The sequence below is a fragment of the Leuciscus leuciscus genome, assembly GCF_965113295.1.
Source record: "Leuciscus leuciscus genome assembly, chromosome: 9".
Taxonomy (NCBI): domain Eukaryota; kingdom Metazoa; phylum Chordata; class Actinopteri; order Cypriniformes; family Leuciscidae; genus Leuciscus; species Leuciscus leuciscus.
In genome coordinates, this window is record NC_138733.1 from 42498979 (window position 1) to 42525234 (window position 26256).

The 26256-nt window shown below is 40.0% G+C and overlaps 3 protein-coding genes across 8 annotated transcripts in view; 2 read left to right on the plus strand and 1 right to left on the minus strand.

Annotated features, from left to right (window-relative positions):
* The window catches only part of schip1 (schwannomin interacting protein 1), a 51972-nt gene extending 51299 nt beyond the window's left edge, over positions 1–673 (plus strand). For all 4 annotated transcript variants that reach the window (XM_082179181.1, XM_082179184.1, XM_082179182.1 and 1 more), the window contains one exon: positions 1–673. This exon is cut by the window's left edge and continues 732 nt beyond it. The gene's annotated coding sequence lies outside the window, so the exon portion shown is untranslated.
* A 789-nt stretch (positions 674–1462) lies between these two features.
* il12a (interleukin 12a) lies at positions 1463–8601 on the plus strand. Of its 3 annotated transcripts, none has more exons than XM_082179209.1 (7): positions 1463–2758; positions 2877–3001; positions 5832–5948; positions 6714–6755; positions 6846–6968; positions 7389–7433; positions 8194–8601. In XM_082179209.1, the coding sequence occupies exons 1-7, from the start codon at positions 2716–2718 to the stop codon at positions 8323–8325; spliced, it is 627 nt and encodes a 208-aa protein (XP_082035335.1). In that variant the 5' UTR covers positions 1463–2715; the 3' UTR covers positions 8326–8601. The 3 variants fall into 3 exon arrangements, with proteins under 3 accessions (XP_082035335.1, XP_082035336.1, XP_082035337.1); XM_082179210.1 differs by having other exon boundaries at positions 1465–2752; XM_082179211.1 differs by having other exon boundaries at positions 1469–2630.
* A 154-nt stretch (positions 8602–8755) lies between these two features.
* On the minus strand, positions 8756–16388 carry LOC309505733 (uncharacterized protein). Its single transcript, XM_082179206.1, has 6 exons — positions 14718–16388; positions 14498–14633; positions 13800–13847; positions 12056–12136; positions 11694–11981; positions 8756–9214 (listed from the first exon to the last, which is right to left on the minus strand). The coding sequence occupies exons 1-6, from the start codon at positions 14778–14780 to the stop codon at positions 9192–9194; spliced, it is 639 nt and encodes a 212-aa protein (XP_082035332.1). The 5' UTR covers positions 14781–16388; the 3' UTR covers positions 8756–9191.
* Between the last annotated feature and the right edge of the window lie 9868 nt (positions 16389–26256).

The following is a 26256-nucleotide window of genomic DNA, read 5'->3' on the forward strand; positions in this document are numbered from 1 at the left end:
CCAGGCGCCGCGCTCCGATCGGAGCGGTGGACGTGCGTGAGGAGAGCCAGGCGCCGCGCTCCGATCGGAGCGGTGGACGTGCGTGAGGAGAGCCAGGCGCCGCGCTCCGATCGGAGCGGTGGACGTGCGTGAGGAGAGCCAGGCGCCGCGCTCCGATCGGAGCGGTGGATGTGCGTGAGGAGAGCCAGGCGCCGCGCTCCGATCGGAGCGGTGGACGTGCGTGAGGAGAGCCAGGCGCCGCGCTCCGATCGGAGCGGTGGATGTGCGTGAGGAGAGCCAGGCGCCGCGCTCCGATCGGAGCGGTGGACGTGCGTGAGGAGAGCCAGGCGCCGCGCTCCGATCGGAGCGGTGGATGTGCGTGAGGAGAGCCAGGCGCCGCGCTCCGATCGGAGCGGTGGATGTGCGTGAGGAGAGCCAGGCGCCGCGCTCCGATCGGAGCGGTGGACGTGCGTGAGGAGGAGCGCCTGCCTTGTAGTCCACCTGTAGCTTTCGGTAACGTTCACTCCGACCGGTTTTCAACATTTGGTGAATGTTGATTCTGACACGAGTCATTTGAATAATAATAAGTGTGTTAATATCATTTTCATTCTATTGTATTCAGATTCTTTATTTGAGGGAGATGCTTATGTACAGATATGTATAAAATAAGAAAAATAAAACTTGGTTTCATAGACTGTGGCGTGCTGGATCGTCTTTATGATTTATGATGAATGATGTAGAATAAACCTGATGGGTAACAATTTATAATAACTGCACGCTATTAATCATTAGTTAAGCATTACTACACAGTTAATTCATCATTTATAAAGCATTAATAGACATTAATAAGCAGTTTATAAATACAGTTATAAATGCTGTATTCTTGATTTATAAGCATATCTATAATGTGTTTAATAATTGTATTTTCATACTTTATTAATGATCAATTTATCATTTCTAAATGAATAGCATTATTTACAAACCAGTTACATTATTTACCATTATTTACAAACTAGGTCGTGTCATTGATTCATAAGATCACTTAGAAAGTGAGTAAATGTAAATCTCCTTTATAAACGCTTTATAAGGCATAACTAGTCCTCACTTTAGATGAGCTCACACACATAGTGAACTGACCACTACTAAATGCTTTATAACTCCCTGCTAATACAGAATTTATTAACACACTAATAACTATTACTGTATGTCTGAAAACTAATATTTATTTAAACAGTTTATTAATCATTTACTCACACTTTCTAAGTGATCTTATGAACCACTGACAACATTTAGAAATGATAAAATGATCATTAATAAAGTATGAAAATACAATTATTAAACACATTATAGATGATATGCTTATAAATCAAGAACAAAGCATTTATAAACTGCTTATTAATGTCTATTAATGCTTTATAAATGATGAATGAACTGTTTACTAATGCTTAACTAATGATTAATAGCGTGCCGTTATTATAAAGTGTTACCCATAAGTTAGCATGAACTAATAATGAACTGCACGTATACAGCATTTATTAATCTTTGTTAATGTTCATTTCAACATTTACTAATATTTTATACAAATCTTGGGTTACACTTTATTTTAAGGTGTCGTTGTTACAGTGTAATTATATATTTAAGTACTGAGTAATATTAATTAACTACATGTATTTACTATAGGGTTAGGGTTTGGTTGAGGGTTAGTTACATGTAATTATGCATAATTTACTGTTATTACTATAGTAACTACATGTAACAATGACACTGTAAAATAAAGTGTAACCCAAGATTTTAATAAAGTATTAGTAAATGTTGAAATGAACATTGACAAAGATTAATAAATGCTGTATACGTGCAGTTCATTTTTAGTTCATGCTAACTATAGTAAAGTGATATCGATTGACTGTTAACACGATTAAACTTTCACATCACGTTTTGAACCGTTCAGACGTTATTTACTGTACATTTTTGTTTTTTGTTTTTTATCCACAAACATTTCAGTGACAATAATTTCCAGAAATGAAGTCATTTCAGAAGTGGCTTTTCTCCCTGCCGTCTGAATTATGTGCCATCTTGTAAATGAATCATGTTTCACATTGGAAATTTGTCAACTCCTACAGATCAAGTAGATTTATGTATCATATTCTATTTGAGAGCGCGTATGACTGTCTTTACACATTATTGCGACAAAAATAAATTCTGTAAGTTCACCACATTTCTGGAAAAAACATCACAATACACGCGTATGAAGAAGAGTGAGAAGAAGAGTGAGAAGAAGAGTGAGACGAGACGACACTCAACACGAGAACACCATTACTGGTGTGAAGTGTGTTATTGAGGAGACGTGTTGAAGATTGGGTTTTGTGGTTGTGACTTTTGAATGAAGTGAAAACAGGAGTGTGTGTGATGCAGTTATTTGCTGAGGTCACCGTGATGATGCGTGCAAGTGTGTGTATTCCAGTTTCAGCACAACAACAAACCAAAAGAAAAACTCTCTCTCTCTGTGTGTGTGTGTGTGTGTGTGTGTGTAGCAGAGGGTTTTATTGAGCATCACTGAGGGATTCCCCTCATCATCCGTGAGTACAGTATAAAGCCATCACACTCTTACTAGAACACACACTCTGACCTGACGACACACACCATGAAGATCTGTGAGTAGCTCTGACGTCTCTGATAGATAATGCCATTACTGATGGGCAGAGATTAGTGATGTGATGTGTTGAGGAGCTGTGTCTGATGCTGTGTGTGTGTGTGTGTGTGTGTGTGTGTGTGTGTGTGTGTGTGTGTGTGTGTGTGTGTGTGTGTGTGTGTGTGTGTGTGTGTGTGTGTGTGTGTGTGTGTGTGTGTGTGTGTGTGTGTGTGTGTGTGTGTGTGTGTGTGTGTGTGTGTGTGTGCAGGCGCTGTGTTATGTGTAGTTGTGGCGCTTGCGCTGGGTTCTCCGGTTCCTCTGAACACACACTCGTGTCCGTGCTCCAGCTCTGCCAGATCTCTGCTCTCCAGCCTCACACACATCATGGAGAAGGTACGTTCATCACACTGAAGTCAAAGAAACTTCCATTACTTGTAGTAAAACAAAAAAAAGTTTCTTTGACACCAAGAAAAAAAGAGTGGGTAACACTTATGTAAATGTACATTATAATACATTATATCTTTTCATAAATAACTGTAATTATGCATTATAATATTTGCAGATTCTGAAATTGGTTGTTTGTCATGTGTTTATAATCTTTCTGAACGCATGTAGATAAGAATTATAATGTATTATAACTGTGGTTACAGTTGTTCATAAGACCATACGCTGCATTATAATGTATTATAACTGTGGTTAGTTATTCATAAGACCATACGCTGCATTATAATGTATTATAACTGTGGTTAGTGTTATTCATAAGACCATACGCTGCATTATAATGTATTATAACTGTGGTTACAGTTGTTCATAAGACCATACGCTGCATTATAATGTATTATAACTGTGGTTACAGTTATTCATAAGACCATACGCTGCATTATAATGTATTATAACTGTGGTTAGTGTTATTCATAAGACCATACGCTGCATTATAATGTATTATAACTGTGGTTACAGTTATTCATAAGACCATACGCCGCATTATAATGTATTATAACTGTGGTTATTGTTATTCATAAGACCATACGCTGCATTATAATGTATTATAACTGTGGTTACAGTTATTCATAAGACCATACGCTGCATTATAATGTATTATAATGTGGTTACAGTTATTCATAAGACCATACGCTGCATTATAATGTATTATAACTGTGGTTACAGTTATTCATAAGACCATACGCTGCATTATAATGTATTATAATGTGGTTACAGTTATTCATAAGACCATACGCTGCATTATAATGTATTATAACTGTGGTTATTGTTATTCATAAGACCATACGCTGCATTATAATGTATTATAATGTGGTTACAGTTATTCATAAGACCATACGCTGCATTATAATGTATTATAAATGTGGTTATTGTTATTCATAAGACCATACGCTGCATTATAATGTATTATAACTGTGGTTACAGTTATTCATAAGACCATACGCTGCATTATAATGTATTATAACTGTGGTTACAGTTATTCATAAGACCATACGCCGCATTATAATGTATTATAACTGTGGTTATTGTTATTCATAAGACCATACGCTGCATTATAATGTATTATAACTGTGGTTACAGTTATTCATAAGACCATACGCTGCATTATAATGTATTATAACTGTGGTTACAGTTATTCATAAGACCATACGCTGCATTATAATGTATTATAACTGTGGGTACAGTTGTTCATAAGACCATACGCTGCATTATAATGTATTATAACTGTGGTTATTGTTATTCATAAGACCATACGCTGCATTATAATGTATTATAACTGTGGGTACAGTTATTCATAAGACCATACGCCGCATTATAATGTATTATAACTGTGGTTATTGTTATTCATAAGACCATACGCTGCATTATAATGTATTATAACTGTGGTTACAGTTATTCATAAGACCATACGCTGCATTATAATGTATTATAACTGTGGTTACAGTTATTCATAAGACCATACGCTGCATTATAATGTATTATAACTGTGGTTACAGTTATTCATAAGACCATACGCCGCATTATAATGTATTATAACTGTGGTTATTGTTATTCATAAGACCATACGCTGCATTATAATGTATTATAACTGTGGGTACAGTTGTTCATAAGACCATACGCTGCATTATAATGTATTATAACTGTGGTTATTGTTATTCATAAGACCACACGCTGCATTATAATGTATTATAATGTGGTTACAGTTATTCATAAGACCATACGCTGCATTATAATGTATTATAACTGTGGTTACAGTTATTCATAAGACCATACGCTGCATTATAATGTATTATAACTGTGGGTACAGTTGTTCATAAGACCATACGCTGCATTATAATGTATTATAACTGTGGTTATTGTTATTCATAAGACCATACGCTGCATTATAATGTATTATAACTGTGGGTACAGTTGTTCATAAGACCATACGCTGTATTATAATGTATTATAACTGTGGTTACAGTTGTTCATAAGACCATACGCTGCATTATAATGTATTATAATGTGGTTACAGTTATTCATAAGACCATATGCTGCATTATAATGAGTTACTACATTAAATACACTGTTATAATGCATCATACACGAGGGCTTTAAGTAGTGTTCCCAAAGACTGATCTCTGAACAGCTCTCAGTGGAGCCCAGATGTTCTTCACTGTTCAGATGCAGTGTGTGTTTATTAATAATGATATTGTGTGTGTGTGTGTGTGTGTGTGTGTGTGTGTGTGTGTGTGTGTGTGTGTGTGTGTGTGTGTGTGTGTGTGTGTGTGTGTGTGTGTGTGTGTGTGTGTGTGTGTGTGTGTTTGATCTGATGTGTATAAATGTGCGACTCGAGTCTAACGTCAGACAACATCCACTGGAAGATCATCAACATCCCAGAATTCTGTTGAAAACGCTGATGTTTGTTTCGCTGTTTTCCCTCTGAAGTGATGTCACTGAGAGGATGATGTCACTGAGAGGATGATGTCACGAGGATGATGTCACTGAGAGGATGATGTCACTGTGTTGTTGGCTTGTTCAAGGGATTTTACGGAAACAGGATTGAAGACATATGTTAGAAATATATGCATACATGTTTAATTTGAAGAACTTTTGAACAGAGACGCTAATATTGTGAATGTGTCTGATGTCGTGTGTGTGTGTGTGTGTGTGTGTGTGTGTGTGTGTGTGTGTGTGTGTGTGTGTGTGTGTGTGTGTGTGTGTGTGTGTGTGTTGAGCGCAGGACGGGAAGATGGATCATCAGGGTCTGTTCGCTGGGTTTAACTGCACTGATCTGGAGGCTCAGATGATTCCTCACACTCAGACCAGCTCTGTCTGTCAGCCCAGCGCCTCGGATGATGTGAGGATTCACACACACACACACACACACACACACACACACACACACACACACACACACACACACACACACACACACACACACGCTTTAGCTGATTACTTCTGAACTCAGTGACCTGGAGATGTGTCTCTTCCATGAGTCTCATGACAGCAGCAACTTCATGAAAAACAGCTTAAACTTCAGCCAAGAGTTAAAAGCCAAAGGTTCTGGAGGCAAATCTCAACTATTATTATTTCAGTAATTGAGAATTTCAAGGTTCGCCACATAAAAACTGCATCATTTCCTTATTAATGCTAGACTGTGTTCATCATTACATAAGAGTACATCTGATCATAGTGTTTGAGCTTGACCAGGTCTGTTACGACCGTGTGTGTGTGCGTGAGTGTGTGTGTGTAACTGGTGTATTAACGCTGTAAGCTCTCCTGATCTCAGGTCCTGTGTGTGTGTGTGTGTGTGTGTGTGTGTGTGTGTGTGTGTGTGTGTGTGTGTGTGTGTGTGTGTAACTGGTGTATTAACACTGTAAGTTCTCCTGATCTCAGGTCCTGTGTGTGTGTGTGTGTGTGTGTGTGTGTGTGTGTGTGTGTGTGTGTGTGTGTGTGTGTGTGTGTGTGTGTGTGTGTGTGTGTGTAACTGGTGTATTAACACTGTAAGTTCTCCTGATCTCAGGTCGTGTGTGTGTGTGTGTGTGTGTGTGTGTGTGTGTGTGTGTGTGTGTGTGTGTGTGTGTAACTGGTGTATTAACACTGTAAGTTCTCCTGATCTCAGGTCCTGTCCTGCTCCGGCCAGACGAGCTCCTCCTTCAGTGCGGTGAGTCTGCTGGGATGCTTCATACGGTTGGTGTGTGTGTGTGTGTGTACTGTGAGTCGGGTCTCTGATGCGCTGCTGTTTTCTTCTCAGACGGAGTGTTTGAGGAACATCGCAAGAGATCTGCACTACTATGAGATTCTGCTGAACAACTACAAGTCCAGAGACTCTGACGATCTGCGTCCGGTCACGACGGCCACCTCTGAACTCATGCAGGTGAGAATCTCCACACACTATTACTGTCAGCCGTCAGGACAATAATCCCATATCTATGGAGGCTTGTTTCCGCCACAGAATAAAACATTTTAAAAGATAATTCCAACTTTTTATCTCACACTTGCGAGTTTACATCTCGCAATTCTGACTTTATTTCTCAGAATTGCGTGATATAAAGTTGCAATTGCGTCTTATAAAGTCAGATTGTGACTTTTTATCACACAATTCTGACTTTATATCACATAATTACAAGTTTATATCTCGCAATTCTGACATCTTTTCTCACAATTGAGAATCTCACAAATTTTTTTTTAGAATAGTTTATATCTCACAATTCTGACTTTATAACACGCAATTGGTGGATTTGTCATCTGTATGTGATGAAGACTGTAATAACACACACTTCTGCTTGTTCTGAAGTGCTTGAAAGCAAACGGAGCCGCCGCTGATGGAGAGTCTCCTGAGGTGAGTGTGAACTCTTAACTCTTCCTCTCCGGTCTCTGTGGCGAGTGCTTTTCACTGGACACATCAATACCATGCGGAAAATCTGCTATATAGATATTTCTTAAATTATCTCATCATTTTGCTGCAGGAATATTAGGCTGCTGTCCCTTTAAGACCGAATGCACGGATCCAATACACTGATTCACATGCGTTTTCCTTCTCACCTGTTTATTTCACTTTAAACTTAACTGTGTTCACGTGAATCCTCGCCAAGACCGGCATTTTGACATGGTTTTGTGTGTATTTGACTGTTTAAGCGCAATAAGCAACGAATTCATCTCACTTTAGTCCTGAGAGGCGGCTTCATGTGCCGGGTTTGAGCATAAAACCTGCGGGAGTAAAATTATGATTCATTGTGCTAAGTAAAATTATGCACAACACACACAATCCCACACTGAAAATCAAGCCCTCTGACAGCAACAATATTCATCCGGAATAATGAAGCGAGTGAGTGAGTGAGTGGAGGCGGGTTTGTGTCTGGGAAATGAGTATTGGAAGCGTTTCAGATATTTCTGTATCAAAAAACCTATATTTCTGACAAACTACATCGCATTTATTACTTCAGATGCCTTTTTAAAAAACTACAAGTGAAAAATGTATTATATATAAAAGTCAACCCGCCAAAGTGACGTGTGACGCAGTCACTCCTCCTTCTGATACATGTGTGTGTGTGAATGTGAAGCCCTGAACACACTCTCTCTCTCTCTCTCTCTGCTGGCAGTGGCTCGTGTGGAGCGACTCGTCCTTCGAAGACCGCGTGTCTCTGTGTAAAACACTGAAGGGCTTCCACGTGCGCGCCATCACCATGAACAGAGCGCTCGCGTACATCAGCTCCGGAGACCACAGGAAGTGATGTCGTCCACTACAGCATCCAGCGGGAAACTACTGCATCACACTCATATTCATAAGCTAGATGACATATTCATATCTCCATGCTCAATATTTATGTTCATTATTTAATCTATTTATTCATTTTGATACATTATTTATTGACATTGTCAGTCATGACATTATTTATTAACTATTTATAATAAAAATATTTGTGTAACAAAAAATGTCTTTTGTGTGTTTGTGTGCATGATACCTAAAAACAAGTAAAGGAAGTCTTGAAGAGAAATGTTCAGATTAAAGACTGAAGGATGAAAACTAGACCGAAACACTGTTGTTCAAGTCAAGAATACCCAGAAAGCTGTAAATGCCCCACATATTTTCATTATGGCACAAAAAAAGACAAAAGTTATAACTGTGTCGCTCCTAAATGAATAACCAAACCACTGTTGGTGTCATTTTCATGATTTATTCATCTAAGGAAAGTTCACCCAAGGTAAAGGAAACTCCACCAGAATAAAGCGATTCTCCTGAGAAAGTGTGACAGGGGATTTAACAAACATTTCATACGACAGAGAAACCTTTGCTGAAGTATTCATATGTTCAAGTGTGTGTTGTGCATGAATATCATGATATCAGCAACATTATTGGTCCATAATATCCGCACCTGAGATCCAAACATCAAGTTTTCTCAGAAACTAACGCAGACGATCACAGTTCATAGTTCAACAAAGACAAACTCTTGAGTTCTACACGTTAAAATATGTACAATATCTAAAAAATATATATACAACTGTGTCGAGTTCCCACAGAGCTCAGTTTAGCACCAGATCTCAGATCTTCATCTCCATCAGTGCTTCAGATGATGTTCCTGACACAGATCCACACGCGTCATGAGTTATTCCGTAGCATCTCTGGAAAACATTCACATCCAAACATTAGTACAAACAAACACTAGTTTTTCCAGAATTTTACTGTAGTAACTGTAACTGGCATGACTCTGGAAAACTGCTCTCATCGAGACTCTTCACAAAGACATTAAAGTGTTGTTAAGCAGGACAGAAGAAGAACAACACTGTGAATAAGGTCAAACACTTCCCTAGCTGATTCATCACAGTACAGTAAAACTATTTTTGTATTACAAGTTTACTGAAATGGTGTTTAAATGTGCAAATGAGGTCATTTCTAAATCAATATGCAGTTAGACACATTTCCAGAACAGAAATCTGGATAGTCACTTTTTCGTTAGATTTTGCTGACATGATGAGAGTTAAAGGTTTTTACTGAGGGAGTTTTTCAGAAAATACTGTAAACAGTCAGAAAAAATAATACAGCACATGTCCACCATGTTTTGGGGAATAAAATTTTCTATCAAATGATATATGAACAAACCTTCCGAATATAGCTAGGGATAAATCTGTAAAGTTTGGTGTGTGTGTAAGTGTTTCTGTGGGGGAAAAGGGTAACACTTTACAGTAAGGTTCATTACTTAACATTAGTTAACATGAACTAAGAATGAACAATACTTACAGCATTTATCAGTCTTAGTTAATGCTAATTTCAATATTTACTAATACATTATTCAAATCAAAGGTTGTATTTGCTAACATTAGTTAATGCACTGTGAACTAACATGAACAATGAACAGCTGGATTTATATTAACTAACATTAATCAAGATTAATAAATACTGTAACAAATGTATTGCTCATTGTAAGTGAATACGTTAACTACTGATAACCTTAGAAACTCAGCATCTGTATTCTAATAGCAATCTACAGACACAAATAAATAAATAAGTAAATTGCAATGAAATAAACATGTTTTCTTTCCACAAATAGGAAAGAAGACATGTTACCTAAAATCTCAAAATTGTCCAGTGTCTAAAACAACAGTGTTTTTGCTAGTGGTGTCTTGCCTTAAACAGGAAGAGCGATTACTAAACCCACAGGCGTCACATGACCGAAGGCCACATTTGAGGAAGTGGCTTTGATTCCCGCACTCGCTCTCCTCATCCCTGGGCTTTAGAGGAGCATCATTGGCTGATGTGTTTCAGCATCTCTCTATGACCTCGGCACCAGTGAGAAACACCAGTGGAGGTCTGATACCACATCAGAAACTGCTAGCCAAACTGATGAAGTTCAGTTAAAGTTACGGTCTAACAGTAATATTCCGATACAGAAATGAATAATTAAGCCTAAATGTAAAATAACAGTATTTGTTCACTGTAGAAATTAAATATAGTTTCATCTTTGTTGAAGCTGTGTTTTGTTGTTTTATTAAAGTTCTGCTACCACAGAAACCGAAAATTCTCGGGCCAGCAGCATGTGTCCAAATTTCAATCTTAACCGTTCTATTTCATCAGAAACGATCTGTAAACAGGGCTTTAAGTGTAAAATACCGAACTTGTCCTTTAAAGGAACCGTACGTAAGAAATGTATTTCAGTTAATCATAAAATGGCCCTGATATGTCACTAGACATTAAGAAATCATGTTCATTTCAAATACTTATATCACTGACAACAGTAGTCCAGCCAGGATATAAGTTGCAGCCCTCAACTGATGTTGATGTTGTCATGTTGTGTTTTGGCCTGAAGCTCCACCCTCCACCTATCTACCAATCACGAAGTCAGTAGTGTTTCAGCATCCGGGTTGCCAGCTCTGCTCTAGTTACCACAGCTACAAAATGCCAGCCTATCTGGCAACCTGGAGTCAGGGGGGAGGGGGAGGGGATACACCGCTCTACAGTCATTTGAAAGTGATTGCAGTACCAGTTTTGGCCACAATCTTACATACGGTTCCTTTAAGACCGAATGCATAGACCGAGTTTAAAATATCCGTGTATTCTTTATATAAATAGAATATTTCTTTCTTTACTGTTCACTTATGACAACACCGAGAGAATACTTGCCGAGACGGGTATTTAGACGGGTATTTTGACATAATTTTGTGTGTATGTGTCCGTTCAAGGAAATGTGAAAGAGGAATCAATTCTGTTCGAGTGCTGACTAAAACACGTCTCTCTCTCTCTCTCTACGCACAGATAACACGTGAGTCCCGATTTCCCCCACTTCTTCCACATTTAAAATGGTTTGAATGTGTAATTTTGACAAGACAAAACGCGTCCAAATGACAAACTTTCACTCTATGACAGTTAATCCGCAAGTCACATGCGTGCAGAACCGTGGGCAGCCGATCCGTATGGGTCACGATCCGTTGCACCGCAATGAAACACTCTAAAAAGACACCTCAGAACCCTGAGTGTCGGCTCAGATCCGACCCACATCTGAGCCGTGTGGAATCCATGTGTACCGGATGTGGGCCGGATCCGGGCCGACACTATGTTGCTGTCCGTGTGGTTCCACACTGAAACACAGGAGATCCCGTTACCCACCCTCCAGCACAGCGATGACCTCGTTAGGCACGTCGTCGTTGTCCTTCAGACTCTTGTGTAGTTCCTGAATCCCCGTGCTCCCCTTGGGCTGCCGTCTCCTCCAGCGCTCCAGCATGTTGAACTTCAGCATGGTCACGTCCTCCTCCGCGGACTCCATCTCCTCCAGGTCCTGCTTGCTGAGGCCCAGGTAGCAGATGGCCACGATCTTCCACTCCTTGCCCATGCGCTTGGCCACCTGCATCAGCTGCTGGTCCGTCAGGCCCGGGGCCGGGGCCGTCCCGGCACAGTCTGGACACACAGCGGAGCGCCAGTCAACACACAGCAGCAGAGACACAGCAAGGAGAGTCACGTCTGTCACCTACCGGACTCGTCGATGCCATGAGCTTTCTTATTGGGCTTGTTGCAGAGATCCTCCTCTGACGTGCTGATGGGTCTCTTCCGGCCTAAAGAGGGCGAGAACACCAAATACTGACTGAATATTCCACAACAACTCTCAGTGTTTGCACAGGTGGGGAAAGTCTTCATAAATGAAGATGATTAAACAGAAAAGTTGCCAGCCAGTGTTTTCGGGCATTTTCACAAAAGTTTCATGGTCCCCAGAATATTTTGTTGTATGAATATCTGAACATGCAACATATCAAAAGAACAGAGCCTCTGCTTTTAAACAAGACAACAACTTTTATTCTAGCTTCGTGCATTCTTTTATTATCAACACTTCAATGTGGATAAGTTTCATTAAAAAAGCAAAAATTTTAACAAAAAGACGAGAAAATCATGTTTTTGTCAAAGACTACATGTGGATCAGATTCAGAGATGATGAAACACAGATGTTTTAGATCGAGTCCATCAACACCTCAAAGCTTCAGTCCTGAGTCGACATTTCATTCAGTAACATTAGGCAGTTTAGATTTATATGTTGTTTTATGTTTGATGTTCACGTTATTTTACACACGAATATGATATCACGTGATCAGGAGATGCTGTACTCTTTCATTAGATGTGTACTAGCGCCCCCTACCGTATAACAGTGAAAACTTTTCGTCAATGGCAGGGAAAGAGTTCAAGAACTCTTTCAGTCTTTATTTTTTATCCCTGTTTGAAGAGTTTGATAGAGTGCAAATATAAACACAACAAGGCTGTAAAAGCGGACTAGTGAGTAGATGAGTTTTCCTGTTTAGCCTGATGACATTAAGGCCCCTATCTTACACCCGGCGCAATGCAGCGCCAAGCGCGACACAAGTGTGTTTTGCTAGTTTCACCCCGACGCAGTTATCATTTTCACGTCCTGCGCCACATTCTTTAAATAGCAAAAGCATTTGTGCTCATCTGTGTGTCCATGGGCTGCTGGTCTGAGAATGAGGAGTGTGTTCAGGCGCATTGTTGGAGAGTTGCTATTTTGAGGAACTGAAATAGACTGAGCCATTGAGCGACTGAAACCTGGTCTAAAGTCAATGGCGCAATATAATTTTTTTGTTATTTAGTGAGCGTGTTAGTAATGTGCGCCTTTAGGCGGGTCCACAATGCATGCACACTCTGCTTATTACACACACTCTGCTTATTACACACACAGAGACGCGCAGCTGCACACAAACATGCCAAATATTAAAAATAAAAGGATTACAGTGTAAAAGATTATTACTGTGTACATAAAGATATGGTGAATCCGGCTTGTCCCGTAGATGTTCTGCTAGCGCACTTTAACCTCGCGCACGAGCAGATCCGTTTGCGCTCTGCTTCCACTATCAAACTCCGTCATGTAAATAGCGAATCCGCCACGGCGCGAGCGCAACTGGCATTTAAAGGGAATGGGAGATGAGACTCTGATTGGTTTGACGCACGTAAATCCCAAAACACACCCATTACTCATTATGAGAATAGGGACAACCCTTTTAGACCATGCGCCGGGAGTACCGACCATTTATCCCGTCGTTAAACTAGCAAAAGCCATGCGCTTTAGACCATGTGCTTAGATCGTTAAAATAGGGCCCTAAATGTATTTCCCACAGACCTTATTTCAAGGATTTAACCAAAAACCCATTCAAATAACCCACTGACTCCAGGACAATGGAACCAAAAGTGCTAAAAACATACGTTCACACGCCATACCTTTCACTGGCTTTCTGGGGTTTTCGTCTAGATGATGTACACAGTCTCCTGTAAAACATTCAATATAAGATTTAGTCTTCTTTACAGTCACCTATATACACACACACACACACACACACACACACACACAGGGGTCAAGGGTCATTCTCAGGAGGTTTACTGTAGAATACAACACATTTTTTTTTTCTGAGCAAATACAGAATTCATCTTTGTACCTGTACTCTGTTCATCCCTGTGATGTTTCCCATAATAGCATCTTTCTGACTTCATATTTAAGGGAGACACATGAAAATAATACCTTTGACTACGTGGTTGACACAAAAGTAAGTCTTTAGTAGAATGGCATCATGATAACATGGTACGTAACATCATATGTTGAGGCTGTATCAGTCATTTTTGCAAAGGATTTATCATAAGGCACTGAGTGATACTACCAGACTTTGTGTCCTCATTCTAAACTTGCTGTTATAGGGGTGAATAATGTCACATTTTAGCTGAGAGTTTAACACGTAACATTAAACTGGTTGAGTATTGGGGAGGTCTGGCCTGGTGCTTCAGGCTTGAAGTGGGAAAATATGATTTTCACTGTAAGTTCAGGAGTAACATCTTGAATAAAGTTATAAAAAAAAGACATTTTGGCAGCAAGCTGTGTGAAAAGAGCCACTGGTGTGTGTGTGTGTGTGTTCCTGAAGCCGTACCCTCTCTGATGGTCGCGGTCCACACAGTTTGTCCCGAGTCGGCGTCTGTCAAGGAAAGTTTGAAAGGAGGACTCTCCTCAAAGAAGACCTCGAAGTATCCCTTCACCTCCACGATGACAGGTGTGAAGAGCATGTCCTGCACACACACACACACACACACCTCTCCTCAAAGCCTGCGCTGCTGAGTGTGCTGGGATCACCGGCCTACCCTTCCCCTTACCTCGGGTGTGATGTGACCCATGGGCTCGCTGATCAGACGGTACTTTCTGTTCTCCTCCAGCATGCACGTGGGCGGCTTGTCCACATGAATATACCTCTTGTTGTTCTTACAGTTGTTGGCCCGCTGGACGGCCCTCCTGATGTCCTGCAGCAATGACAGTCTTTTACATACGGCGAAAGACAGACAACTTCAACAAACTCAGGGTTACAGGATCGGTCACATTTCGACGAAAGCAAACAAATACAACAAGGTTTCTGCCGTACTACGATTCTTGCTAAATACATTCTTGGTCGCTGTTATTGAACTGAACTGAATCAACATTAACTGCGTTGTCTAATGCCGTCGTAGAGCTGCTAATTGCTCATTTTTCAACAGTAACACTATTTTCTGGTTTATCACTGTAAAGCTGCTTTGAAACAATCGTTATAGAAATAAAGCTGACTTGACATTAGGGTTTGCCCTAAGTTTGTGATTGATCCACGATTGACAATTAAGTCAGAAAGGTATTTGGGGGCTTGGTTGCTGAGAGATTTACAAATGAATAATAAAAAATTTAAAATCAGTTCTGTATCGGACTGGTAACCAATGGAGAGAACGTAGGATTGGGGGTGATGTGATCTCGTTTCGGACCATTTGGAGACGAGAGATGGAAGAGAGAGGTAACCCGCATATAATGGGTTACAGTAGTCGAGTCGTGTTGAAATAAAAGCGTGAATGACTGTTTCAAAGCTATCCCTGTTTAAAATGGTCTGACTTTGGCTAACGTAGGTGTAAAAACTGGGGCCGACTGTGGCATCCATTTGTTTGATCAATTTGAGACTAAAATCCTACGTTTTTAACGTCGGAGGTAAGGTGTATTTGGACCAAATTGGATAATTTGGGTTTTATCATCATTAAGCAACATGAAATTGTTAGTGAGCCGCAGCTTGAGTTCATGAAGACAGTCTTGTAATCTCTTATATGCAGAGTTATGTTTATGTTTTATAGGTATGTAGAGTTGGGTGTCATCCGCATAACAGTGGTATGACACATCAAATCTACTCAGAATTGATCCTAGGGGTAGAGCATGTACAATGAGAACAGTAGGGGTGCCAGAATCGATCCCTGGGGTACTCCACTATTGAGTACCTAACCTAACAGAAAAACTTCTGTTGGATGAGAAAGACTGGAACCGTTTGAGTACTGTTCATGAGATACCAATCGAACGTTCCAGCCGAGACAATGCAAATCAAAAATCCATGCAAGTCCAATTAAAATATTGCGATGTGGATTGATAGGATTCTGTTTGTTGTATATGTTATTTTCCATTACTTTTAGAATATTTTTTCAAGAGAAAAAGAGTGATCTTGACAAATGAATGTTAGAAGAAGTGTTTTTAATCGGACAGAAACGATGCGCTCTGCCATCTGAGTGGATCTCAAGTGATTAAGCTTTTACTATTAGTGCACATAAGTATTTATTGATAGGCACTCATCCATCTTACTAGGAATTTGGTCATATAGTTTTTTATTCTTTGTGTCAGGCCAAAAGTGGGGATACCTGTTTTTAAAGACCCTACAAGTTCAATTAAACCATCAAAATATGAGGAGAATTTTTTTTATATTTTAAACATTAGGGAAGAACAAAACATTTAACTAGTTTAAGGTATTTATCTGACTTAATTATTTGGCAAAAAAATAACACAATCAGTTATACATTTTTCGGTAACACATTAATTAATAAGGTTAATTACTTAACATTAGTTAATGTATTAACTAACATGAACTAACAATGAGCAATACATTTGTTACAGTATTTATTAATCTTTGTTAATGTTAGTAAATAAAAACCCAGCTATTCCTTGTTTGTTTATGTTAGTTCACAGTGTATTAAGTAATGTTAACAAATACAACCTTTGATTTTGATAATGTATTAGTAAATATTGAAATTAGCATTAACTAAGATTAATAAATGCTGTAGGAGCATTTTTCATTCTTAATTCATGTTAACTAAGGTAGTTAACTAATGTTAAATATTAACCTTATTGTAAAGTGTTAACAATATTTCATTGGTTCGCAAGTAATGGGGACAGGGTCATAATTTCATAATTATGAAATTTTGAAGTAATTTCATAATTATGAAATTTTGAAGTAATTTCATAATTATGAAATTATGAAATAATTTTCATAATGTTCATAATTTCATCATGTGGTTATAATGTCTATGGACAAAATAATAAATAAATAAACCATGGACAAACATTTTTTTTGGGGGGGGGGGGGTATGTTTCATTTCATTATCACACACAAAACAAACTATTTACTCAAAGCATAACTATGCAATATGCTTTCAAAATCTTATATATATATATATATATATATATATATATATATATATATATATATATATATATATATATTTGAAATTTCATAGGCCGGACATCCCTTTTGATTACTGTACTTTGTGGCCACTAAAAGGCCTCTAAAATCAGAACAAAACTGAAGTAAAGTAACTGTTCATAATACTTTATGAAGCTTTTTTTTCTTTTCTTTTTTTTGATGTTGAGCTTGACTGACCCAGTCCCCATTTGCTTTTATGAAATGAACAGGCCTGGAAACCTGCATATTCTTAGAAGAAAGAAAGTCCTATTCATTCGGGTGAGTCCTGTAAATGACTATATGATTTTTCAGTTCTTGCTGAACTTTTCCTTGAAGGTCAAGCAAAGCTCTTTTGACTGACTGAAACTGAAACCGCTCTGTGGGTGCACAGACCACAGGAAGTTGTTTCACGTGTGAATTTGATGATTAAAACCACAGCAGAAGACACAGAGAGAAACCCATCAGGGAATGTTAATTAATGACATTTAGTAAGCATTTCAGGAACATCTGGTCCATTCAAAAGTTTTGGCCTGGGCCACATTGGTGAGTACCTAACCTGGAAATTTAGCTCTGAGTCAGGTGCTGTAATTTCTTCTGTCCAAAAACAGTCATTTGAGTAATTTTTTTTGAGTGATATTTATCATCAAGTGCAGCTCACAGATCTTACTGTAAAGATGACACTTTCCATGAACAGGGTATGTTAAATAAACCTTTAATATGAAATGCGTTCTTAACCTCAGAATCAGCAAATTAAGTGACAACCTGATATTTATAACTACTGTGATCGTTTTTTTAGCTTTTACAGAAACATCTGGGCTCAACACTAATTTTTTTTTTTTTACGTTAACTTACCCTGCCAATATTTTCACTTGTCCTGACACAAAAATAAATAAATAATATACAATAGTTATTGTTTTCATTGGTTTTTTTACCCATGTAACCTTGTATTGTGATCACCCAAATGTTAGATACCTGTGACGTTTCACAATTCTCAATTCCAATTTATTCCACAACAAAAACCACCAGCCTAACTAATATAAAGTTCAAACATTATTAAAGATAAACACAATAACTATTCAACTGAAATGGACAGTGTGCAGGCACCAAATTGAACTTTCTTTCACGTGCCGGTTTTGTATGTATGCGCATGTAAGCTGAGAATCTGTTGGATGGATGTGCTCATTGTGATGCATTCAAGCTTTTGTTCTTGCTTGATTCTCTCCTGGGGGATAAATCTAGCGTTTGCACTGAGCACTTTTGTCTCTCGAGGGAGCTGAAGGCACTCATGGCAATGCATTTGCAAAAGGAAGCTCTGTTCTTGCTGGACTTTCTTATAGTGATGAGACTCAAGCATTTGCAAGGAACGTGTCCTGCTCTCGAGGGAGCTGAATGCATTCACTGTGATCATCTCCACCCATGCTTGATTCTCTCCTGAAAGATGAGAGTCTAGCGTCTGCACCTCATGGTTCGGGTCCCACGGCTGAGTAGTATTGTAGGTGGAGCGGAGGAGTCTGATGGGAGATTTTTTACTCTTCTTGACTTCTCCTGATAGCTCCATTGCTCTCAAATCCCATTTTTTGTTTTCGGAAGCTTGCTCTAAGAAATCTCTAACTTGGATTGGAAGAATTAGCAAACACCATTGCTCTCATGTTGTTTGAGGGAGCCGCTCTGTGGGCACTTCCGACCTGGCGGAGAGCATAATAATATGGCGTGTCTAGTTTTGAGGAATTGGATACGGAGAGAGAGTTGAGGCGGGTGTGATTTATAATCCGCCTCCTCCGCTGTCCTGCATATAAGTCTGTGAGCCTTTTTATTCCTCCTAGATCTCCAAATTGAGGTGTCGAGATCATGAAGGAATCTGTATGTGTCTCTCATATAGTCAAACTATGGGCCCTATCTTGCACCCAGCGCAATTGACTTTGTACACCAACGCATGTATCATTCCTATTTTGCACCCGACGCACAGCAGACTTTTCCCTCCACAGACGCACGTCGGTAAATTAGGGAATGAACTTGCGCTCCCGGGGGCGGTTCAGCGAAAAGAGGAGGCGTGTTCCGGCGCAAACGTTCCCTGGTGCTATTTTGCAGTTTCAGAAAACAATTCCTCCACTGACCAGGAGAAACCTAGTCTAAAGTCGGTCTCCTCGGCTGTGAACCGCTCCTGGTGCGCGCCTGGCAAATCCGCCGTTATAATAGCAATCCGCCATGGAACAAACGCGCCTGCTCTTAAAGGGAATGTGAGATGACACTCGGATTGGTTTATTTCACGTTATGCCCAAACCACACCACGTCATTTATCCCGCTGGTATAATAGCAACAGCGCCCGAGATCCACCCACAAAGTTACTTGCGTTTCGCGCTTGATACTTGCGTTTCAGATCGTTAAAATAGGGCCCTATATGTGTGTAGAGAGGCTATGCAAGCAGTGATTTGTGAGGATGCCCCGGTTTAAGAGTTGCTTGCTATAGTTGCCGGGGAGATGCATCTGTGATAAGCAGAAAGATAAAAAAATTCTCCTTAATGCTCTGATCTCACACTCTGGCCTTTTCTTGAAATACATTTTTGGTATGTTTTAGCTTACCTCAAGGGCATCCAAGATGTAGGTGTCTTTTTTTCCGCAGTAGTTTCAATTTTGATATTTTTAGGTCAAACCGTTCTTGTCTGTCAGTCATATAATGCAGGTCTATGGTCACTGTCTCAAAGAGCATGCACAGAGTCCAAATTAAACAATTCCCCATCGTAAGTACACATTGATGGCCTAAGACACGAAACGAGCGGTTTGTGTGAGAAAACGAACAGTATTTACGCTCGTTTCGTGTCTTAGGCCATCAATGTGTACTTACGATGGGGAATTGTTTAATTTGGACTCTGTGCATGCTCTTTGAGACAGTGACCATAGACCTGCATTATATGACTGACAGACAAGAACGGTTTGACCTAAAAATATCAAAATTGAAACTACTGCGGAAAAAAAGACACCTACATCTTGGATGCCCTTGAGGTAAGCTAAAACATACCAAAAATGTATTTCAAAGTGAACTATCCCTTTAAGTTCCCCTAAGATTCCCTTGGGGTAGAGAGCCTGGTCCATGGTGTCATTACCTCCTTGCTCTATGATTTTGTTGTGGTTGGGACATATGCTCCCCCTTGGATAGTGGTGATACTAAGTTGTAGCTATAGGTACTGACTGCTAGGTTTGGCCTCGCATGCTTTGGTAAACTGTTCCCTATGAGCCTCTCAGGCCTAGCATAGCTTAGCTGATGCTGTGTTGTGTATTCCCCTTATAGCTTTGCTCCTGTGGTTTTAGCTGTCTGGTGGCCAGAATGGACTTCCCTCATCTGAGGTCAGAAGTTATGGAGAATATTCCCTTAGTGTCTGTCCGTATCCAGATCAGATGATGGACCTGCGCCTAGACACGACCACAACGCATGTAGTCAGCCGTATCCGGGCCGTATGCAGATCAGATGGAGGACCTGCGCCTAGACACGACCACAATACATCCCTGAAGTGTCAGCAGAGATTGTGTCAACTAGACTCTCATCGAAGGCCTCATCGACACGACAGCCATCAGCACTGATCCTCAACAAACCCGTCTCCATACCGGCGTGATGACTCTGATCTTACACCAGATGCAACTGGTTAATATTCTGAATTTTCTGACTTCTGACCTGTAATGCTGCCTGAATCATAAGCATACACTGTTCGTTCGTTGGCCAGAAGAGAACTGAGCAACTGAGCCTGGGTTCTCCCAAGGTAAATTTTCTCCATTCTGTCACTGATGGAGTTTTGGTTCCTTGCCACTGTCGCCTTTTTTTGCCTTTGGCTTTTGGCTTGCTTAGTTGGGGACATTTAATTTAATATTCAACGATATTATTGATCTGCCTGCATTGACACCATTATATGAGAATTGAACTGAGCTGGACGATGACATCACGGTTTTCTCCAGAGCGGCTATATATATAAATGAACTAAATTTATAACTTTTTTACAACAAAAATGAACCATAACTGAACTTACTTAAGCTGGACTGTGACTCTATTTTCTTCTAGAAACAAACTTTGTTGCATTATTTTCCTGTTATCTCTGTAAAGCTGCTTTGAAAGAATCTGTATTGTAAAAAGCGCTATATGTAAATAAAGGTGACTTGACTTGACTTGTGGATACTGGATTTAGGGAGCAGGGCCACTGTGCATCTCTTGCACAAGTCGCATAGGATGCTCTTTCTGACTCTGTGTTGGATCCGTAGAGTTTTCAAGTGCTATGCCCTCTCTGTTTGTGCATGCATACAGCCTAGTAAGCCAGGAATTTCCTTCAGCATGGCATAGTGGGTATTGCATTCCCCAAAGCGTCAACACCAAGACGCAAAGTCGGAGTTCCACTTTGAAAGGGAATGTCTCAGGTTGCAAATGCAACCCTGTTCCCTGAGAAGGGGAATGAGATGCTGTCTCTCGTTGACAGATCATAAATTATATACAGTAGTGGCCAAAAGTGATGTCCAGCCTAGGAAATCATTCATATATGATTAAAAAAGTCTTAAATATTTTGTAACAATATTGCGTAGTTATGCTTGGAGTCAATTGCTTTATTTGTCAAATGAAGTGGACATAATTTTTGGCCAGACTGTCAATCAGAGAAATTCTGAACACAAGCAAAAACAAGAGAGAACTTTGCGTTCTAGGCCAGTGGTTCTCAACTCCAGTCCTCGGGACCCGCTGCTCTGCACATTTTGTATGTCTCCCTTATTTAACACACCTGAACCAGATCATCAGCTCGTTAGGAGAGACTCCATGAACTGAATTGAGTGTGTCAGATAAATGAGACATACAAAATGTGCAGAGCAACGGGTCCCGAGGACTGGAGTTGAGAACCACTGTTCTAGGCATTTGTGCATAGTAAAATAAAACCAGTAACTGTAGTTTGCCTTAAGCTTAGTGTTTTGTTCTTCCCTCATATTTAAATAATTTAGAAAGACGTTCCAAGAGTATCATTCAAGCTCTACATTGTAGTCATGGGAAGTGTCAGATACTGAGAAAACTGAAAGCACGATGCTGAAATCCGGGCAGGGATTATTTTTCAGATGATGAAACTATTACACATGAACACAAAGCCACCCGCTTCAATCAAACACCACAGAGTGGCAGAGATGCAGAACTGAAACTGGTGTGATGTCACGATGACGTCATCACTCCTACTGACTGCCACCGGTCCCTGTGCACACACCAAACTCATCCATCCATGTCTTTATGTAGCTTGCTTTGTGCAATGGGGACCGTCATGCTGGAATTGAAAAGGCCTTCCCACAATGTTGGAAGCATAGCATTGAACTAAATGTCTTGGTATGCGGAAGCATCAGTATTTCCCTTCACTGGAAGTAAGAGGATTAGTCCAACCCCTAAAACACAGCTCTACCCCTCCACCAAACTCTACAGTCAGGACGGAGACGTTCTCCTGGCATCTGCCAAACTCAGACTCGCCCATCAGACACAGAGAAGCGTGATTCGTCAGGTTTCACCGCTCCAGAGTCCAGTGAGAGTGTGCTTTACACACTTCATCCCACACTTGATATTGTGCTCGTTGATGTGAGGCTTGAACGCAGCCGCTCGGCCAGGGAAACCCACTCCGTGAAGCTCCCGCCGCACAGTTTCTGTGCTGATATTAATGCCAGTGGAAGTGTGTAGAGCGTTGGTGACTTTCACACAGCATGCGCTTCAGCACTCAGTGACCGGTTCGCTCTGAGACTTTACATGATCTTCTTATTTTGAACTGAGCTTCTGCTGGTCCGAAACGCTTCAACTTTCCAATACTTACAGTTGAGTGTGGAATATCTAGCAGGGATGAGATTTCACAATCTGACTTTCACAAATGTCTGTAAGCAAGCATGACTAGGTGCTTGATTTTATACGCCTGTGCCAATGGGTCTCACTGAAACACCTGAATTCAGGAATTAAGTGGTGTGTCCCAATACTTTTGTTCATATAGTGTACATTATTTATGTTTTAAGGAGATAAAAGTAAATCAGAAAAGATATAAAGAGAGCAAATCTCAACCTGAATCTCCTTCCTCTTCCTCTTCATGGGCCTCCTCTTCCTCTGAGCTCTCCTCAGCTGACGTATCATCTGAACACACACATGCACAATATCATGTCATACATGTTTCTTTGAGAAAAACTCTCACACTCTTCATATGGTGTGTTGTTTCTTGAGTGCAGCAGAAGAATAAATGAACTCTAACTAACAGCTGCTCTTCTGATCCACAATAAAATACAAATCATATATGCGTTATCGACGTGAGAGTGAGTAGACGGCAAAATACTCTATTACTTTAACCTGGTAAAAATGTTAAACTTTGTAAACATAGATCTGAACTTAAATGGTTAATGAAAAAGTGTAAGTGTAAAAAATGTTAGAGAAGTTCAAGTTTACTGTAAAACAGATGTAATGAACTCAACATTTTTATTTTGTACAAAATAATTATTTTACCAAATCATTTGGACCCTAAAGTTGCTAGAAATCCAAAGCCATAATGTCTAACCAAGCTGAGTTGATATCACAAAATAATGAGGCACTGAAAGAGTTTTACAGATCATGGTAACCACAGGTGAAATAGCTTGTCTTGTCACCACCATGATAAAAATAACTATATGGCTTCAAACTATATGGTTTCTATAGCACTACAGTATTTATTATGAAAAACAACAAAGCGAGCAGAATAAAACACTGCTGGTCTGAAAGTTCTGCTCCAGTTCTGAACACAATTACAGGAAATGTGTGGTAGAGGTTATTGTTGCTGAACGAGGGTCGAGCACTAAATACACACACAAAACCCAAGGGTTCACATATTTTTTCCACCCTGCACAGTCAATGGTATCAAAACGTATTATTTTTGTGTCATGTGACTTAAGTTGAAGAGAAGATGATGCTGATTTATGCAGAAACCCAGGTAAACACAAAAGGTGTGTATACTTGTTCCTGCAATGCACTGATTCTTGTATTTGTGGTGTGTTTCTGCATAAGACAGACATGCTGGAACAAAAAGTCATTTATTTGTGAAATCTGTCATATGTAGGGAATACTTACAGGAATATTTACAGTCCGTTAATTCTTCATATGGCACTCTTTGATTATTGTGAAAATTGAGAAGCAGATTTGAGTTTGAAATGAACTGACATACCTGAACTGCTGTGAGAACTTTCCGCAGGCTGATCTGTTACAGAGAACAGGAGCATAAGCTTTATGAACTAATGTCTTAATCTTTACAGCTCAAACAGCCACATCATTAATCATTCATTCAGAAGAGAAAAATTGAAATCAAACAGCAATCACACTAAGGGCCCTATCTTACACCCGGCGCAACGCAGCGCCAAGCGCGACGCAAGTGTGTTTTGCTAGTTTCAGCCCGACGCAGTTATCATTTTCACGTCCTGCGTCACGTTGTTTAAATAGCGAATGCATTTGCACCCATCTGTGTGTCCATGGGCTGCTGGTCTGAGAACGAGGAGTGTGTTCTGGCGCATTGTTGGAGAGTTGCTATTTTGAGGAACTGAAATGACTGAGCCATTGACCAACAAAAACCGGCTCTAAAGTCAATGGTGCAATATTATTATAATTTTTTTTATTTAAACAGTGCGTTAGTAATGTGCGCCTATAAGCGGGTCCATAACGCACACACACTCTGCTTATTACACACACAGAGACGCGCAGCTGCACACAAACATGCCAAATATTTAAAATAAAAGGATTACAATGTAAAAGATTATTATTGTGTACATAAAGATATGGTGAATCCGGCTTGTCCCGCAGATGTTCTGCTTGCGCACTTTTACCTCGCGCACGAGCAGATCCGTCTGCGCTCTGGAGACGCTTCAGTCTTTCCACTATCAAACTCCGTCATGTAAATAGTGAATCTGCCATGGCGTGAGCACAACTGGCATTTAAGAGAATAGGGATAACCCTTTTAGACCATGCGCCGGGCGTGCCGACCATTTTTCCCATCGTTAAACTAGCAAAAGTGGATTCGGACACGCACTAAGTGCGCTTAGATCGTTAAAATAGGGCCCTAAATGTACTTCAGTTATTCCGGTCCTTTATGTGACCACTTGAGGTCACTATTTCTGTTTTTTTCTTTCCCCTGTGCCTCTTACTATTGCGATTAGCACCTAGTGTGTGTGTGTGTGTGTGTGTGTGTGTGTGTGTGTGTGTGTGATGTTGATCCTGTTGTTGGTGTCTCATTGAGCTCTACTCCTCACATTTGGTTTGCCTTCCTGACTCTTGTGTTACTTTGACTTTTAGTGTTTTGACAAATAAAGCTGCTTCTGAGGTCAAAACTTCAACTTTACATGTGATTGTTAAATTATATACGTTATATGGTGAATGAAGATAAATAACAACTTTGTAAAATAATATAATTCAAATAATAAAGGGTAAGGGTAAGGGTAATGGTTAAACCAGTTCAGCTGAATACAGTCTATGGGCCCTATTTTAACGATCTGAAACGCAAGTATCAAGCGCGAAACGAAAGTAACTTTGTGGGCGGGTCTCGGACGCTGTTGCTATTATACCGGCGGGATAAATGACTCTTGCGCCCGAAGCAAATCTAAAATGGGTTGGTCTGAAGTAGCTTCATTATTCATAGGTGTGGTTTGGGCGTAACGTGAAATAAACCAATCAGAGCGACATCTCACATTCCCTTTAAGAGCAGGCACGCTTGTTCCATGGCGGATTGCTATTATAACGGCGGATTTGCCAGACGCACGCCAGGAGCGCTTCACAGCCGAGGAGACCGACGTTCTCGTCAGGGCCGTAAAACACAGAGAAGTGACATTGGGGATGGAGAAACACACCCAAATTAGCTTCGGTTAAACAGGCGTAAGATCATTTGGGTAAATGTGTAAGCTAGATTTATGCCTATTTTTTCACATCTTCATGGACACAACAATGATTTCCCTCGTGTGTTTATATTTTTCCTTGTAATAATGTATGATTTGCAAAAATGAAAACTGTTGCGTCTGTGTAGATGAGAGAAGCAAAGTGTATGAGCGTTGTGCACACGCTACATTATGGCCAAGCATGCACCCTCAAAATAACATTTGAATAACATGCACAACGCGCCACAGACTTTAGACTAGGTTTCTCCTGGTCTGTGGAGGAATTGTTTTCTGAAACTGTAAAATAGCACCAGGGAACG